At 38.6% G+C, this 19,726-nt stretch overlaps 1 protein-coding gene across 3 annotated transcripts in view; it reads left to right on the top strand.

Moving 5' to 3' along the window:
- dyrk1b (dual-specificity tyrosine-(Y)-phosphorylation regulated kinase 1B) overlaps window positions 1-19,726 on the top strand; it is a 44,728-nt gene that overhangs the window by 14,239 nt on the left and 10,763 nt on the right. For 2 of the 3 annotated variants that reach the window (XM_056266206.1, XM_056266205.1), the window contains exons 1-2: window positions 8,449-10,675; window positions 18,995-19,140. In XM_056266206.1, coding sequence (XP_056122181.1) covers window positions 10,534-10,675; window positions 18,995-19,140 — 288 coding nt within the window. In that variant the 5' untranslated portion in view covers window positions 8,449-10,533. Of the gene's footprint in view, window positions 1-8,448; window positions 10,676-18,994; window positions 19,141-19,726 lie in introns of those variants that run through there. The other variant, XM_056266207.1, reaches the window with a different exon arrangement.

Genomic DNA, 19,726 nt, shown 5'->3' with positions numbered 1-19,726 from the left:
GTTGTGGAAACGCGTTTGGTTGGTACTTTTTGACCCTCTCTGCTATTATAGTTTTTCAAGATGGCGGAACGACATGGAAGCCTCCGTGAACCTACCCGTCCCATGTACATAAAGATAATAAATTCTTAATTTACGAGGATAAGTCAGATAATTTGCAGAGGTATTTGTACACCATTGAGGACATATTTAAGAATAAAAAGATTTATTTTAGATAATAAAATACCTAAAAACCTACACAGTGTCCCTTTAAGAGCATATTGAGATGCTGATCAGGACTGTTTGAAATTGGTTCTATTTATTTATTTTTGTGAATGGTAGTTAGTTATTGACCTGTTGCTACAATTGATAATTCATTTTTTATTAAAATAGCAAAATATATATATATATATATATATATATATATATATATATATATATATATTTTAGCCTTAGTTTATACAAGAGGTTCAACTGCTTTGTCTTTCATCACATGTGAGCACTGAGCAGCCAAGCCTTTGTGGGGTTTGAACAATGTTCTCAATGTAATTTGCTTAAATTACATTTAATAATTTTTTCAAACCTCCTAAAGAAAGATACATTTTTTTATTCCAGCCCCGAATGTGGGCATTTTGTATTAACTAGTGTCGTGTGACGGAAAAAGTACAACTCCAGAGGCCAAGAGAACTTGGAAGGGTAAGAAGTCTCAGAAATCACCCTTTACAGTGATGTGAGGAATGATTGTTAAAGCCGTTTATTGAGTGTGTAAACCTTTTGATCAATTACATAACAGGCCAATTGAACAGTGATGTCTTTGATCAGTGATGATATGAGACCCTGATATCTGTTTTTGGACGCTACCCTGAAACTTGTCAGAGACATATCAATTAATTTTTTTGTTACCCTAACGGTTTGTTTTGCTTTGCAAATTACATTGAATAAATGTGTCGAACCTCCCAAAGATTTGGCTGCTTATGTGTGAACATGAGGCGAAAGACAAAGCAGTTGAACTTGTATATTTTTTTTTTCCGAAATGTTCAAGTTGGGCATAATTTCCTCTCAAATAGATTGTCTATAGCACTCATGCCTTGCAATGGAGAGATATGTGATGTGTTTTAGATTGATTTGTTTTAATGGGTTTGTCCTTTGACAAATCTAATGGCCTTAGTTTATTCCAGTCCTGCCATTAGATCACGTTCATCAACTCCTGTGTAAAGTACTGACTCTGAGCTGCTATTTTTGGTTCTGTAAACCTTGATACTACATAGTCTTAAAAAGAAACCGCCAAAAAAACTACTAGTTTACATGTGTATTATTGTCACAACTTTTCATGAAGAGATTTTAAGTGTATTTGTAAATCGTAGCAGAAAACTGAGAAATTTGGCCTGTGTTCATTTGTTCTCGGGTGATGCAAAGTTTAGCAATCTTGCATGCTCCACCTTAAAAGGTTAGTTCACCCAAAAATGAAAATTCTGTCAAAAATGAGTAATTACTCACCCTCATGTCGTTCCAACCCCGTAAGACTTTCGTTCAGAAAGTTAGTAAAGACAATGTTTAAAATACTAAAATACTTTAAACTTTGTTACAGACCTTATCAAAACTTTTTAGTGCTCATTTTTTTCTGTTCTTGGAAATCCAAATACTGCATTGAAAACATGCTGTCAATAGTAAACGTCTATTGTGTGTGTGTGTGTGTGTGTGTGCGTGCGTGTGTACGGTTTTTAGAAACAAGGTAGTTGCTGAAAACAACATCCAACCCGTACTTGATTCACGGATTTACCTGATTCACCAAGTGCTGATCTAAAAAGGCTTTTCTCTCCCACTGCCAGTGCTTCCTCTCCCTTCATGCAGTGATTTGGCTTGGCCACTAGAGGCACCAGAGGAGGGACCACCAGTAACTTCTCAATTATCACAGCCCTATGCATGCTTTTCTCTTTGAATCCCTGGTAAAGCATTCGTATCACCAGTTATGTAGATTCACAAGATGTTTTATGTAACATGAAGGAATTTTGTATTTTATTTCTGTATGTAAAATTCTGTAATATTTATGTGTTGCTGCTGGCTGCTTATTGTTATGTCAGCCCAAGGCTTCCAGTGGCACTGTAGGAATGACCCATGAGCAACCTGATCACTCTTATGAACTCTCCCTGAACTCTAGAAACCCTAATGCATACATTAAAGCAGTTTACTCTTTGCAGAGAAAAAAAAACACCCACATAAAAAAAAAGTAGATTAATTGCACCAAAAAGGATGACACTGGTGTGGCCTGGGCTACAGCGCCCTCGCTGTTTCTCTCATTGAATGTCTGTGTGACTGTTATGTGTGGTTTTCAGGTGAAAGGTCGCACTGCGGAAGGGAGGGCAGGGTGGGGGGAAGGCTCATCAGGGATTAACAGTGGGGATTCTCCTCCGTCTCACTCCACGAAAGGGTCAGGCGTAAGTGCACTGACACGTGTGGACAGATACTGTCAAGATTTGTATTTTCCTGATCATTGTGTCCCATGTATTATTACCAAAACATATTTAATAATTTAATATTTTGTGACTGTAATAATCACTTCATCATTATGTTTTTAAGACTATAAAGCCATTGAAATAAACTATCCCCCCCCCCCCCCCCCCACATTATTCATTGAGTGTGTTCAAATATTATATTACTAAAGTTACCAATTTTATATTTTTTATATATATATATATATATATATATATATACTAGGGCTGTCAAATGATTAACAGGGGCGGCAGTGGCTCAGTGGTTCATGTGGGTTGTCTACAAACCGGAAGGTTGGTGGTTCAATCCTCGGTTCCACCTGACCAAGTGTCGAGGTGTCCATGAGCAAGACACCTAACCCCAGCTGCTCCCGACGAGCTGGATGGCGCCTTGCATGGCTGCCGTCGCCCGTCGGTGTATGAATGAGTGTGTGAATGGGTGAATGTGAGGCAAATGTAAAGCGCTTTGGTGGCCATTGGGTCTGTGAAAGCGCTATATAAATGCAGTCCATTTACCATTTACCATTAATCGTGATTAATCACAGCCAAAATAAAAGTTTTTTTTACATAATATATGTGGGTGCACTGTGTATAATTATTTGATATATATAAATACACACACATGCTTGTATATATTTAAGAAATATTTTCATGTATATACTGTATATAGATTTATATATAATTTATATTATATATAAATATAAATATTTTATATTTAAATAGTATTTTTTTCTTAAATATACATGCATGTGTGTGTATTTATATATATACAAAATAATTATACACAGTGCACCCACATATATTATGTAAAAAAAACTTTTATTTTGGATGTGATTAATCACGATTAATCATTTGACAGCCCTAATATATACACACACACACACACCATTTTCAGTAATATAATATCTAATGTAAAGGAAGTCAACCTGTCATTATCACAAAATAAACCCCAATAGGATGACCAGGGCCTGACATGAAGTGGGTTTATTTTGAGATAATGACTGGCTAACTTTACGTTATCTGGCTACTTTTAGTTAATTAATCAATATTATTATTATTAATAAATAAATGCATGGAGAGAAAATATTAGTTTAAATGATAAAATAATCTTATTTGTATAGAGTGCAGAGAGCATTACATGACACAACTTTGTAGGAAACTGTTTTCCTGGATGATTGAACAGTTGTACAGTGATGCCCTGGATGATTTCTGCAACTGACCAATCAGAATTAAGTATTCCAGAAAGCGGTGTAATAAATATATACAATCCAAAAACTGTCTATCACTACTGTTCAAAAGTTTGGGATCAGAGATTTGTTAATGTTTTTGAAAAGAAGTCTTTTGTGCTCACCAAGACTACATTTATGTGATCAAAAATACATATATTTTATGGGGGGGACAGTATTTTTTGTTGGGACTGTAATATTGTAATATTACAGTTGAATATAACTGCTTTCTATTGTAATACATTTGTAAAAGGTATTTTTTCCTGTGATGGAAATTTTCAGCATCATTACTTCAGTGTCACAGTGTCTTCATTCTAATATACTGATTTGGTGCTTTATTATTAATATTGAAAACAGTTGTACATATTTTTGTGGAAACCATGATACATTTGTTCAGGATTCTTTGATGTAATGCACCCTTTCTGAATAAAACTATGAATTTCATTTTTTTTTTTTTTTTTTTTTTTTTTTTTTTTTTTAAGTATGGCCCCAAATTTTTCACCGGTAGTATACATGATGCTCTGTTTTTTGTAAATATGTCTATAAAAAAGTTGAAGATTAAGTCTAACATTGTTTTTGTAGTAATGCAAGTATTTTGATTCCTAAAGTGGTGACAGCTCAGCTATGACTTAAAAGTGATTTTGAGATGCTGGTGCCATGGCTTAAGTGTTGGACATCTTTATCGTTCGTGTCCACAACTGTTCAAGCATGGCACCTCATGCAACCTATTTATGGATGAAACTTCAAACTTCTGTAATGGTAAACTTGAACCTAGCCCATCTTAGGTTTCTTGGCAGAACTTCCATGGCACTAGCAACATTGGGCCATTTTTGTCACAGGCAACACAAGTGTAATGAGGACAACTGTTCTGTTTGGAAACAAGTTTTTTACAGCTTCAAATTCTGTGCATGTGCTTCTATATCATGCTATTGAGTGACATACATAAACCACTTAATTGTTGAGCACAACAAAGAGGTCTATCTCACTTACAGCTTGTAGATTAATTGAAAAACTAAATAAAAACTTTTTTAAATATTAACTTAACATTTATATTCAAATGTTTATTGTCATTTTGTTTGCCATTTGAATGGCAGAGGGCACTTACCAAGAAATATTGCTAAGACCCTAGCTGTTTCCCACCTGTTTTAAGTGTTCATTCTATAATTGGCATGTTTTGTTTTACTGCTCTTAGCTATATGGAATAGAGGTGGTCCAAAGAAAGCACACACTTTAGGTGGCTATTTTAAATATTTAGGGACCAAGAGAGGTCAGGTTTACTTCGTTGTAAATATCTCACTGTTGGTAGACTAGCCATTTGCCAATGGGAAGTGTTTGCTGGGAGTGCTGTGATGTATATCTGGCCATTCTGCCTGTCAATAAGGAGGTTGAAAATAAAACACTGAAAAGTATATGATTTGTTTTGGTCAGCATGCCGTCCTCCTCATCTTCTGCTCCTATAAAGCCCATTTTGTTGCCTTATTTAACTTGCATGTGTCCAAACAGACAGATGTAACTCTGTAATGCACACTTTAAAATCGAGAAGAAGAAAAAAACATCTCTGGCGTGAGCAGAGCTGAAACACAACCCCGGCAACCTCCCCGCAGTGTAATTGTAATTCGCTGCTGTGTTACCCCGCCGTTCCTTTTGCGCTTGCTAGCTTCTTCAGTGAAGTTCGACTACCGTATCTTCCCACTGCATCATGTTTACCTAGCAACACGCATCACCCGCTGCCGGCCCTCCCATTGGTCATTTCAAAACGCACCCGGGACCAATGGCAGGGCTGTTACCATGGTACAATGTGTAGTTGCCGGGTGGAATTTTGCTGCAAGGCACGTGAGTCCCGGAATCTTCGCCTTGCGTTTTTAATCTCGGGTGTCTGGGAGCTTTGCAAAGGTGATTTATTGGAACCGAGTCACATTTCCTCTCAAGAACCAGCTCACTTATACACGTAGACGTTTATTTGTACATTTATGCTTTACAAACCAAAATAATAATGTGACACATAAGGGGCTGCCGCAGCTGTCACCGGGGTGCGCACTGCTGTAGCGGTGGAGAGAAAGGAGGAAAGTTGAATTTCTTTAAGTTTAAACTGAAGTCTATTTGAAAGCAAACTATATTAAGATACCCAAATTTATTTCAGTATTTTTTTGTATGCATTTAGCAACTAATAATGTTATTAAATAATATTAAAACATACTTTTCTTTCACATACATTCGTTTTTTAATACATTCAGTGCTACTGGGTATAATTTCGTCATTTATATTATTTTTTAATTAGTTTACTTACCTGTTGTTTAGTACATGTGTTCATATTAATATAGCGTTTTAATTCGTTTGATCTTTCATTACTGTGAATTTTCCTTTTTTAACGATAATTATATATAGAATTTGTTTGCACCTGATTCCAAATTGGGCGAATTATTTATTTTAATACATGATATTTAAAATGGTTAGACGCTTGCATATCACTTAAAATAGTCATATCGATCTTTTTCTCTTAGCAAGAGAAAGATACGTGAAAGATACATATAAACGAGCTTCTGTGGAGTCATGGAGGATGAATGACGGCATGGTTAACCTCGTTTTGCACCACCATCGACCCCCTCCCTTATACTCTTTTAGGGGAGAACAGAGAGGAATTACCAACCCGCTCGCAATGGGGTTTGAACATGTTTCCTAACCACAATATGGTCAAATTAAAATAAATAAATATTGACCTATTAAACATATGTTTCTTTATGTACAGTATTCCGTACAAATGCGAGCAAATTAAAATTGTACAGTAACGTTAACTGTTAGTAAGGCAATAATATATCATTTTAATAAAGTTTTCATTTTTTAATAATGGTCCCATTAAATATCTCTTTTTTTTTTTCGTATAAAGTATACGCATATTCACGGGTTATTCAAGTTATTCGGGTTGTCATATTTGAGCTCTTTTCATTTTATTTGTTATACAATGACAATAACAGTTATACAATGACAATATACATGGATACAAGTTTGAAGTAGCTTATATAAGCTAAAAAAATTTATCTTGATGTTTGATACTTATTTGTTAAATCTCAAGCCTTATCACAATTTCAATTTAATAACTGTTTCAGTGCAGTGGTATGATTACTAAGTTAAAAATGAATATAAGTGATTAATGATCACTAAAAGTTTGCCCTAATACAATAATTCTCACATAGATTATCAGCCTCATGTTTCGTGTGTGATGAACGAAACAGGCGTCTCTCTCTTTCTCTCTCAACTTTTGGCCGTTGTCTCTCCCCCTCCATATCAATCTACCTGAAGTCTTGTGTTATTTCCGCGGGCACGTCATCCTGTTTCCGCGGCGTATTTGGAGACAACAAGGAGCTAGGGGAAAGGGCAGTCTCTCGTCTCTTCTCCGCCTACATACCAAGCTGACCAATTCAAACAGCAACGGGGACCAGTTCTGACCAATCGCGCGTAAGCTGCCGTGGCGTTGGATAGCAACAGACCCTACGAACGCGCGCACAGGGGGTGGAGAATGTAGCACCCATGCACGCGCGTTAGCAGGAAGGAGGGGGAGATTTGAGGAGCAGTTTCTGTGGAAGGGAACATCGGCGTGTGTGCGCGCTTTAGCACAGAAAAGTTTGATGAAACTTAAAGGGCACAGAAAAATAACTTCCTTATCATATTCACACAGTTCCCAAAGCTATTGTTACAAATAAAGAATTAAATGTTTCAAATGATGTCAATGACATCAGGCTATGAATTCTTAGGCTAATTATTAATGATATTTTCATAAGGGAGTATTTTTTTGATTAGGGCCGACCTTGATGTGTTTGTTGTTTGTATGTTTTCTGTGCAAAACGTTGCAGTGTGTGTACAAATTATTAAATTTGTATATATATATATATATATATATATATATATACATTGTGTTCCCATTTGCTCAAATAGCAAAATAGGAACTCCACAATAGTGTTACCACTTTCAAATAGATGAAAAATAGAGAGAGATTGATGACAGCCGTAACGATAGATAACTAATAATTTGACCGTCATTCCACTAGAAACCCCCTCACACTTTCATTAATTCGTTTTTTGTAAATTGGTGCAAAGGTAATATGATACACAGTATAGTGTTATAAACATACATACATAAAACAAAATTCAACTTAAATATTTTTACGATGCTATGACCGCGTCATCAGTCTGTGAAAAGGGTCCCTGACGCTGTAAACAAACTAAAGATTGTTACTATAGTTACCTGGCTGACTCATAATAGTTATACATTTGGTGCAATCTGATTACCTTTGTGCTTACTGAAACATTATATGTGAAAACACTTTCAAGACCCCATTTTTAGCTCATTTGAGAAGGTTTAACCTCTCATAATTCGCACCCTTGTTAAAACCTTGTGCATTACTAAAGTTATGCCTGCATGGTGTTTGATTGGTGTACACACTTGTTCGCTTAAATAACATAATTGTAATTGTGTTCAGAGGTTTGTTTCTATTGATTCCAGTAGTCTATATGCGCTGTGTGAATATCTATATCTGCAGAGTTACTATAAATGGAGAGAAGTGGCTTGGTGGCGCTACTAAACTGAAAATGGGGATGCAGGGTCTTATAAATGCTTGTGAATATGTGTTTAGTGGTGAAGCCTTGTTTGATCTGATGAAATCTGGGTAAATAAGCACATAGTCATGCGTCACTCCTTTGGAAACGTGTTTCATGGTTCTCAGGCAGCCCTCCGCTTTTGGTGTTTAAACATTGAAGCGTGGGGAGCTGCGTCAACCGAGCTCCTCCAAAGAGCGGCTCTCCTAGATCCCCCCCTACACTTGAATGTGGATGGAACAATCCTCATTGCAGGGTGTGGATCCAGTGCCGGCCAGAGAGGCTCGACAACAAGGAATAATAACGGGCAAGCGGCGAGTATGACTTGAGACTGGGTGGAAAAGAACGACTTTATACAGGGAAAACAAATATCAAGGAGAAGCTTTAAAACGAAAGGAGCGTTACGGTTGAGGGTTGATATCCAAAAGCGGGAGTTATACAAGGGCAAATGAATCTGTGAAAGCGCACGCGGAAGACCAACACACTGCACGGAATTGCGATCGCGGTGACAGCTCAGGATGGAAGTAACGTCAATTTTTTTGCCAGCTGATGTTCTTCACGAAAACGCTTGGTGACGCTTTGAATTCTATTTTATGGTCGACGGAAAGTTGAAAATTGTCAGTCGCGAACTTAACGGTGATCTGTTGTTCTTTGAGGCGACTTGACAGCGCACGGTTGGACAACAACGCGAGCACCAACCATTATAATCCTAACTTTTGAGTGAATTGTCACTGCTTGAACTGGACGTTTGGACTTATTTCTGGATATCTTTTCCATTTTATTTTTAAATGCCAAGCACATTCGCGCAACCGAAACGTCTCGCAGAACTGAAGAGGTTGTGCGATGGGAATCGCAGTCTCTGTGTTAACGTTACCTGTCTATTCGTTTGACGTTCGCGCTCTATAATTGAGACTAAATTCTATTCTCACCCACATTGTATTGTGAAAAAGTATCATAGTGAAATCGGCAAGTTTTTATTCCCTTCTCCAGTAGTTGTACTTGTACATTTTTGTGCCTGTAACTTGCACTTCAGCACTTTGACTCGTTGTAGTTATTTGTGCTTGCACGTGTTTGTTTTGATCCTGCAGCCCACGAAAACATTTATCACAAGCTATAGATTGTTGTCACCCATGTTTTGAGCTCCTGGCACCCTCCTCCCCTTTTTTCTTTTTGACTCGCCAGCTAATAAGGTCGCTGGTACACCTGCAGACTTTGCCAGTTGCATTCAAGGGGGAAGGGTAACTATTTTTTCCCCATAAGGAAGTCACTGACACCTTACCTGGAGTTGCATTTTTTTTGCTCATCAGGATTTCAGGATTAAGATTGTAACTGAGGAAAGTGGCAACACAACCATTGTTGCCAAACGCACCTGCCTTTTTTGTCTAAAATAAGCTACTGTAGGATACCTAGACAGAATATAAGAAACGCCTGCTATTTTTAGCAAGAGTGATGGGGTAAATGGTGTTGTAAATTGAGACCCCCACCCACACCCTTAAGGCTACCAACACTTCCAGGTTTAGCTCTGGTTTCCTTGTCAGCTGCTGAATTATCTGGATTGGAAAATTGAAGTGGGGGGTTCGGATCTCAATCTTATCCCACTCTTTTGAACCGTTTCTCCAGAAGTTATTGATATTTTATCAAATGGAATCCACTCCATATTGTGGGACAATGAATCTAGATACAGTACAAGTAAATCAAACTTTAGTAACCAAATAAGCTCATCCCCATATAAACAGAGAAATATATCTATATGTGTGTGTGTGTTGCAGATCATATATATATATATATATATATATAGCTCTATAAAGTATACAAGACATACATAGTTTGAATATGTATATTTTTATGCCAAAAGTGAGCATTGTTGCCTGAAACCCAATCCATTGCCTTAGAATATTATAGTAATAAAGGGAATAGCAAGGACAGAAATGAAACGGTGTTTGAAATAACTAAATGGTGCCTTTTTCGTTCATCAGTTTCTTCTGTCTGTCACTTCAGGATTTCGCAAGTTATTAAAAGATATTTTTGTGCGTAAATTTAAATCCTAATCTCTATAACTTGCCTTTACGGTTCAAACTTGAGTTTAGTTACCATTGGATGTACCCTACTGGATTATTTTCTGAAGTTATAGGCATGTGCGAAGGATTATTCTATACTTGATGTCAGCGACTTTTTCAGTACTTTTTGGGATCCCCAAAAAACTTGATTAGAGTCATTCTTTGGATATCACGGGCCAACGCATAAGCATTTCAGATGGTGATCACTTCGTCTGTGGAGGAGAAGCCGCAGCCTTCTAACAGAATGGTCGCAAACCTGCCGACCGAATCCTGGATTGGCAGCCCAGATCAGAATCGCTTCTTACCCCAGTCACACCTACTACGGAAGCCGGCAAGAAGTTAGTAAAACCTCTCTTTGTACCTATTAAAAAAAAAAAAGCTACATGTGCTGCGTGAGACAGTGCCCTCAAAATTTGACCATGCATGAATGTTGGGAAATCTGTATCCGATACATCATTTCTTTCTATAGCAATCATTTTCTTTTGAAGTCATTAAAAAGGTGCTCAGTCAGGTCAGTTCTAATGGTTAAGGAATTCACATCCAATTCTTTGTCAAACATTGGTTTCTGTTGAAGTTCTTATTTACCTTTGGCCAATAGTAAACATTAGAAATCCTGATGGCTTTAACAGTCAACAACACCAAAAACTGCATGGAATGTTGAGGGAAAGCAAGCGAATTGTGATGATAACAGGGCTTTGGAATTTGAGGAAGTACATTAGCTTTTGGATGAGTATTGAGAATACAGTTTGGTCAAAGCATTGTCTCATTCATTGGTAATCAGCAACCTTGCTTAGTTTTATTGTCAGTGTTTTGTCTGTGAAAGCTGATCAACCATGGCACGAATGCTTCACTATTAAAAATCAGTAAAATGCTTTGTTTATAAATGAATATTGGGTTATTCAAGATAGAAAAAGGGCCCACCCAGGGGCATTTCCCTTTTAGAAAGAACCGACATTAATTACTCAAATATTTCACACACTTTCAGTCAGATATCCCTAAAGAACTTCACTCCTTTTCCCATCATTGTCTTAACATAACTTGTTCAAACAATCATGGGAATTGGCACATTCTCGAACGGTTTCAGTGGCTGCTTGATCTTTGCGTCACTTCTGCGCGGTAATTTGTGCTGTGTGCTATGGGAGCTCTACGTGCGGTGTGAGCTCACAGTGATCGCTCTGTTGCTGGGAATCTTAGAGCTGCAGCAGAATGCTGCTCTGTAGACCAGCATGTACTGTATTGTGCACAATGTACGTCACAAAACAGCTTTTCTTGGTTTGTTAGCCATATTTTAAGACTTTATGATGAAGACTGAGTGTGAATATCAGTTGTGATGACAGTAAAAAGGTTGTTGTCATGGTAGATTATTTTGGATTTTTGCTTTTATTCCACTGGTGGTATAGGTTTGCTGTCCTTTGATTTTTTGTTTCGGTTTTTTTACATAGATTTACAGAAATATGTCAAAGGCCATTGTTGTATTTGATGATTTTGTAGAATGAGGGCTTAATTATTGTCCAGTAGATTATTTTGGCCACAGGAAATAAAATAAAAGACCTTATTAATTTATAAGTGACAATCAGTTGATAAAACAAGCTTGCTGTGGTATAGTTGGGGCAGTAAGAAAGTTGATGAAGTGCAGTGATGGCCAGCTCATTTTTTGAATACCAATGTACAGTGGCGATTGGTTTGTCAGACATAGGCTTGTTAAGCCCAACCTTCATTATTTGCAGTCTCTCACATTCTCTGTCAGTTCAGGATTGGAATTAAAGGACTCAATTATCCGTCAAGCATTAAGCTGCTTAATGCAGTTACGATATAATTGCTTAATTGGCCCATTTCAAGAAAGTTTCCAAACAAGTAATCTACAGCCACTGCAAAGTACTAACCCCACACCACACAAATCTGGATTTAGCTTCAAACTCCAATGTCCATTTTAACTTCAGGCATGAAGAGAATTTCATGAAGCATCCTTGGTAATTTGACATCTTTTGGGTCTTGTTGTGACCTAATGACCTGGTTTGTGCCATTTACCATCAAGTCAAGACCATAAAGTCCAAACGTTTGCAATATACACACTTGTTGCACACCAATCTTGAAAGAGACTTGTAGACTGTCTGTCAGGCATTTTGCTGTCTGCATCGCATCTGCTGCCTGTTGATATTTTGCTGACCTCAATTTTTAACCTAAACCACCGTCCAAATGGACGATTGTTCATGATTGGTAATAGACTGGTTAAAATATTTGGAATGAGAAGTAACAGAATCATTGTTTGAATATGCCTAGAGTGTTTTTGCATTTTCTGCCTTAAATTTTTATTTTTATCTGTGTATCCAGCTGACTTTTCTCCTGTTGCTATTTCTGTCCCCCCACCCCAGTCTGGCGTGTCAAGCACTATGTGTATAACTGCCTTTCAGAAGCCTGAGTAACTCTTTTAAAGATAGATATAACTGCAAGTAACCCATTGGGTGCAGGGAAAGCTGCAGGAATACTTCTGATCTGTGGATCCACCTATATGAGACAAAGAAAAGAGCTGATAGGGCCCCTGAAGACATCATATCAGCCAAGAATCACAGCCCTGAATCAAGGTGCATAGAGTTTGGACTGTGAAAGACAGAAAGACAGTCACAGCGTTCATACAAACAACCCGTCCACTCCTTGCCCTTTGCCCCTTTCCCTCACGCTGCCTTTCATGTTTGTTTGCTAGACGATTTTCAGTTTAAAGGTGAAATGTACCATTTTGCCATGTAAAATCCAGAATCGTGTGGTTAAATATAAAGTTTGCTTTTCAACACAGAATATAGGCTGTTGTTGTTTATATATCATACATTTCCTTAATGAAATGTTAAGGTTTTGACTTTAATTGAAGCATTGGCTATACAGATGCTTGATATGTGTCCAGTTTTATGGATGTTTTATCATTCAGGGTTTAGGCATATGTAAAGGTTAAAAGCTAAATTGATCTCTTTCTAACAGTATGTATCTGGTGATGATGACATCTAGATGTTTGGCTGTTGATTCAGATGAGTTAAGTTCTCGAAGCATTGAAAGCCGTTTAATTTGCTTTGCAGCTTAATTAAAACCACAAATAATTCTGTTTTCCTCAATGATCCAATTAGTCTTGTCTATTAAACTCACCTATGCTAGTGCACGAGCCATTGTGGAAAAATGTCTGCCTATAGTTGTCATCTTTGCATGCCGATAAAATCTGTTGTTTCACATATTCAGAGGAAAAAGTGACATTTGCCCTTCATGCTCATTGGCTCTCCAACTCCCCACCTCCTGCTGGATTAGTGGTGGGCCTGAATCAGAACAAAAACATGTTATTGTTCACCAGATGCATACAGAGTGTACCTGCAAGACCAGAGCAGCGATTCTACCCCATCCATCCATCCAACATCTCGCTGATATCCCCCCAGCTCAACTCCGCCACGGAGAGCACAGTAAACAACACTGAAGTACTTTTTCCTTATCATTCTCCCAATATCCCCTTTTCTGTCACTCACAGACACTTTTAAGTATTCACATTTTTCGTTTTGTCGTTCTGTCTGTATTGGTGTCTCCTGACTCACTCTCACATCATCCTTTCTGTGCTCTTTCCAAGAAAGAAAGTAAACAACGTGAATATGCCTGCACTCCTCGCTCTGTGTCAACATCCACCTCCACTGGAGCAAGTGGCTCTTTACTCAAGGGGCGCTTGATTAGTGGTGGTCACTTTAGATTAGCCAGTCTGGTGTTAACGTTAGCTCGCAGTCGCCTTGAGCTGTGAAGGTGCAGTCTCACCGAGAGATCAGCACGTAAGCTCCTTAGGGTCCCGCTGCTCGTGTTTAAAACTCAAGGATAAAGAGGGGTGGAGATTCAGCATTGTGCGTAACAGCAGTCAGCGTGCATCTGTTTACAACAAGCGGGCTTAAACTTATTGGTGATGGCATAGAAATGGTAACTTTTTTAAGCAGGTTTAAATGTTGATTGACTAAAATATTGGCTCTATTTATTATTAATTTGAATATTTAGGCCATTTTCAAATCACATTCAAACAATAACCATGTTTGCTTGGCCATAAACGTTTGCAAAATCTTCTGTCGGCCAAATGTTTTTGGGGAACACTTCACAGTAAGGTCTCATTTATTAACATTAGATATCATGAACTAACAATAAACAATACTTACACAGCATTCAAAGGTGCATTGCGCAACATTTCATGTTAAAAATACCCGTTTTTCTAACCCATACATGCTTAAACAATTGCCTGATGGGCTGAATGAGCCCTTCTCTGATCACTGCGATTGCCTCTATAATCCTGTACAGTAAAATAAATAAGGGATTCGGGCCGGAACGTGAGACTGGGCGTGACGTCATGCGCGTTCACGCTCCCCTGGCTATGTCTGGCAGGTTTGTGTATTCGCCGCCATTCTCCGTATTAGCGAAGATAACTCGAGCGACAAAACTTCAGTGAACTTTCGACAAAAGTAGAAGATGGATTCAAAGAGACCGGCTTGTAGTTCATAAACCCCAACGCAAACTCCACGCAAGACAAAGACAGTAAGGCAGTTTCGCTTGTCGCCAGAGGGGGGCATAGTTCTGCAAAAACTCAGAGAGGTGCGCAATGCACCTTTAATAATGTTTGTGTATAAAATCAAAATAAAAAATAATCCAAATATGTCATTGTTAACATTACTTAATTCACCGTGAACTAATAGTATTTTTATTGAGAAGAACATTAACAAAGATTAAATGCTGTAAACATTCAAACATGTTCATTGTTAGTTAATGTTAACTAATGTAGCGCTGCTAATGCATTAACCAATGTTAAGATGAAATATGAAAGTTTTACTGATTAAAAAAGCATTTGATAACAACGTTCAGACAGCAATGTGCTTGTTTTAGTGTTGGCTGTTTCTGTGGACGTTTGTTATGCATCTATAGCTAATGATGTATTTTGAGTTGGGGGATTAATTTTATTTCATTTTTAATGCACTTAGTGAGCTCTCAATTTGCCAGTGTCACTGTATGAGGCGTCCACCCAGATGGCGTTTTTTATTAATAGTGTGGAGTCTGACTCAGCTATGGAGGCCTGACTGTTTAAAGTTCTCTGTGGTACTGTTTGGGCTTTGGCCGCCAAGGAAAGGTTGGACGGGGTTATATCGCATAACACAGGTGCTGAACTTAGTGGAAAGGTTGTAAGTTTTGCAGAAGCCTCTCTGAGGATGGTGTCCTCTTGCAAATGAGTGAGTTCTGAGAATCAAAAGTGGAGATGACCGGTGGGAGATTCTGGGAGGTGGTGGCACAAGCTCACTCAGTTCTTAAATAAATAATCTTTCTTCAAATTTTAATTTGGTAAGCCGCAAGTATAACTCCCCAATGCTAGTTTGGTGATCAATGCGTGTGTGCTCCTTCCTATCTTTAAATGCACATATGAAGGAGATTACAAACTATCCTGTTGCATGTTGGGGGATTCAGTAATGTTCATCTCTTCATTCTCTTAATTCTTTTTGGTTCTGTTGGAGATCTTTGTCGTACCTGCTCACAACTACCCGTACTATTGTTGGGCAGAGTTGAATCCTGAAGTCCTCCCGTGTTTGGCATGACATCCATGTGACCTGCCATCTGCGGGCACGCACACGCACTTTGGACAGTGGGCATGATGTGACGCACACATCCTTGCCTTATTCACCTCTATGTTCTGTATGTCTACAATGTCTCTTTTTCCGACACATGGTCTGGTGTTCTGTGCTCAAGCAACACCAACGTGTTGCTTCATAATAAGGTCAAATTTTAGTTTTTATGATATGATGCATGGGAATTACGGTGCCCCTCAAGTCGCTCTTTAGGGACACATTGTTGCTGTTTAACTTGTTTTTCTCAAGCTTTTTTCAAAGTGGGTCAAAAAGCTAAATAAGTTGTGGATAAAACCCAGAGTTTCCTCACGGTCCTCTTTTCCCTTCATGCCTATCATGGTGTGTCCAACTTTGGCTCAGTAGCACCAGCGTTCCCATTACCCTAACAGGGAATAAGATAGGGGGTCAGTACGGACATGGGAAGGGTGAGGTGGGAGTGATGGGGAGGGGTGTTCAGCTGTTCGCATGCACACACAACCATCCTCTTCCTGTGCCTTAGAGACAGGGAGTAGGCTGGTCTGTTGCCATGGTGACACTGTGATTGGCAGCTGGCAGCTGTGTTTGGTCAGCTGTGGGGATGTGGAGTGAGTTGGTTAGTGGGGGAGTCGTTGCATGGTTAATTGCAGCGGATGATTACTTCATCCACCACCTGATATATTTAACTACTGCGATGTGACACTTGTGTATGTGACAATAAATTCTACCCAGGCACCTGTGTGTCTATAGAGGAGCATGTGCCTCTGTTATATTTTATTAATATTAGTTCCCATCGGGGGCAACATTTATGCGAGCGCTACAGCCAGATCAGCGTAGATTGAAAGCGAGAAGGGGGGGGGGGGGGGAGAAGAGAGGTAACAGGCAGGGAAAGGGAGGGCGAGAGCGGCATTGTGGGAAGGGTTGCTGATACAGCACAAGCTACCAGGTTTATTTATAGAGACCTCGCCGCCCAGCCCTTGGATACCAGCAGCCAATCAGGAGGGAGAGAGGGAGGGGGCCTCTGCCAATCAGAGCGGAGGAAGGGGGGTGTCACACTCAGGAAGTTCTCAATGTGTTCATTTCAGCATTTAAAGGCACAGTGTGACATTTTTCCTGGTGCTCAGCAGATCACGCTCTTTTAGTCATAATTGTTTCACTCTGAAAATGAGGCCAAGGAAATAAAGTGAAATTAGAGCATGTTTCTTCAGGGCATTATGAAAGTGATTTTTACTCATTAGAAATGAAATTGTGTGGGATTTTGTTGATTCGAAGTGCAGTGCACAAAGTCATGTTTTCTTAGATGCCTTTAAAACATTATGCCTTTTTAATTGAGCTGTCTTTACATTTGCAACAGGGTCCATGTAGCAAGAAACCAGTTGAAGATACTCCTACATATGTATATCCAGACAGGCTTCCTGTCAGTGAGTTGGTACTGGGACTCCTCCTATGGGCATGTAACAGCAATGCTTGCCGTCACTCCCTGGGATTGATGGTGGTCAGATGTGTCGTTTTGCACTTTGTTTAAGCTACGGCCATTGATCGCCCAGCCATTTCAAGTTGTAATGTGTCATTGATAAATTTCACCCCCATTACTCCTCACCTGTCAGCCCCTGAAAGCAGCAATAAAAGCATTCACTGTGGAATATCTCATCCATTTCATATCCCCTCGTTAGACGTTTAAGTCCCTGCTTCCGCACTCAGCAATCTTACTTAATTACTGTACTCTCGGCACATTCTCGCCTCTTTCCTGAGATGTCCAATACTTCTTTTGTACATTATGAATGTTCAATGTGCTAGTGGATTATTGTGGGTAAAAAAAAAAAAACTCACATCCTGTAGTTAAAATTTCAGTCCATCAAATTTGGGACAGCATTAATTCTTTATAAGCCTGTAGTTTAGTGCTCTGTTAGTCCCTTGGTCTTTTGTACACATAACTAGCTCGAAAAAATTGACTGGCCTACATTGTAAAAGGTTTCATGTTTATATGCAATTAATATACACAGTTTTTATGCTTGATGGTCTCAGATTTCTTAGTTGGGGGCTCTATACTAGTTTATAAGGGTTAATCTCACAAAACCGGTTAAGAATATGTCTAGGTCATTCAAATTTAATGGGATGGACAACTTTCATGACAATTAAGCATATTTCCCCAAATTTGTATTTATTTAATGCAAACAACTTGCATACTTGTTCTTGTTACTTTGATTGCTATATTTTAAGTGTGCTATAAGTGTATTTTAGTTTTTGTGTAGAAGAATTACAGTTTTACACATTAGAGTGGAAATTGTGCTTAATTATCATGAGAATAATGCTTAAAACAATGCTAAAAAGTAACTGTGGACCTACGAAATATATATAAAAAATATGCATAATATAGGGTATTTTTTTTGGGTGAAAAATGACATGCTTTTACAATGATTCACCTTTAATTTGAGGTCAACACTACTCTAGCAGTCAGCCTAATGTGCAGGCTGTATTTGAAAGTAATAGCTGCAGCATATTCTTGGCCAACGAGTGGCAGCACAGGACCATGGATAGCTCTGCTTGCCTCCCAGTCACTCCCATCATCCACTGAGATTTTGGTGTGCAATGTCATACGACCGTTTTTCTTTGTTCCACCGGTTTGGCAGTGACATACTGTACAGTGATTTTCTGGCGTTTGCATATTGTCCGCCCGTAGCTGTTGTTGGATAAACACATGCTGCTTAGAAAGTTGAGAGAATTATTCTGATTTGGAAACCATTCTCAGGGCTTTGAAGGTGTATTGAGAGTATTCCCACCTCCAATACACGCTTGTCAAGCCAAAATGAACTGGAGCTTCTTGAGAGGATAACCGATCATTCTGATCACTGTTCCATCCGATTGTTGGAGATTTCAAAGATCTCTGAAAATGCCTTCAGTTTGACTTCCAATATGGTGTGTGTGTGAGTCTGTTCATATTTCTGCTTCCCCCTGCAGTGCAGTGTTTCTCCCCACACCCATGTCAGTATTTGCTTGGCTTGTGCGATGCACTTTAGCAATGTGTCTTCTGAAACCTCTCTCGTTTTTTCCCCCTATTTCTCTATGAAGGTGGAAGCAGCTCAGGATGCAAGCCCCCCTCCTCTACCCTCTGCCAGCCTGCCGCCTTGGGCTTCTCCCCCGCTGAGCCAACCATGTCGAGCCAGCACAGCCACCCCTCCTTCAGTAACATCCACTCCATGGCCGACCAGCAGCAGGTACCAGAAACATGCTCCCTTGAAATTAAATTATATCATATGACCCGTATGTAAAGCATCATTCACAAAGTTATTGTGTTGTGTAAAGATGTGTTTGTGACTTGTCCCTCATCATATTTTGTTTAAAAATTGCAATCGAAAAAATAATATGCGTATATACTGTATTTAAATGCTAAGAAAATCCCTCAAATGAAGATTAAGACATTATTGTGTTTGACTTGTAAATCATAGCTATAGACATTACAAAAAAGTGACTTTAGAAGTCATTACATTGTTTTATTTCCTGTCACTGGCCTACAGTTCACATCTATATTATGTGGTTGAGGTTGAGTGAGTCTGTCTGTCTGAGGTAGACTAGTGGTTTGTTCATCCATGCAGTTATATTTTGCAATATTTCATGATTGGTCTATGTATACATGCATATTGACGTCATCAGCTATTGCATCACTATTGCATGTAGGTTCCCTTTATTGGTCTGGAGGGTGATTAATAATGTGCTTAATTTTTTATTGCAATATTTAATTTATTATTTATCACACTAAATGAATGCATTAAATTGACAGCCGTATTTATTAGTAAACTTTTC

This window comes from Rhinichthys klamathensis, unplaced genomic scaffold, assembly GCF_029890125.1.
Source record: "Rhinichthys klamathensis goyatoka isolate OS25496 unplaced genomic scaffold, OSU_Roscu_1.1 h1tg000246l_1, whole genome shotgun sequence".
In the NCBI taxonomy this organism is placed as follows: domain Eukaryota; kingdom Metazoa; phylum Chordata; class Actinopteri; order Cypriniformes; family Leuciscidae; genus Rhinichthys; species Rhinichthys klamathensis.
The sequence above is the reverse complement of the archived record's forward strand: the minus strand, read 5'-3'. Positions and strand labels throughout refer to the sequence as shown.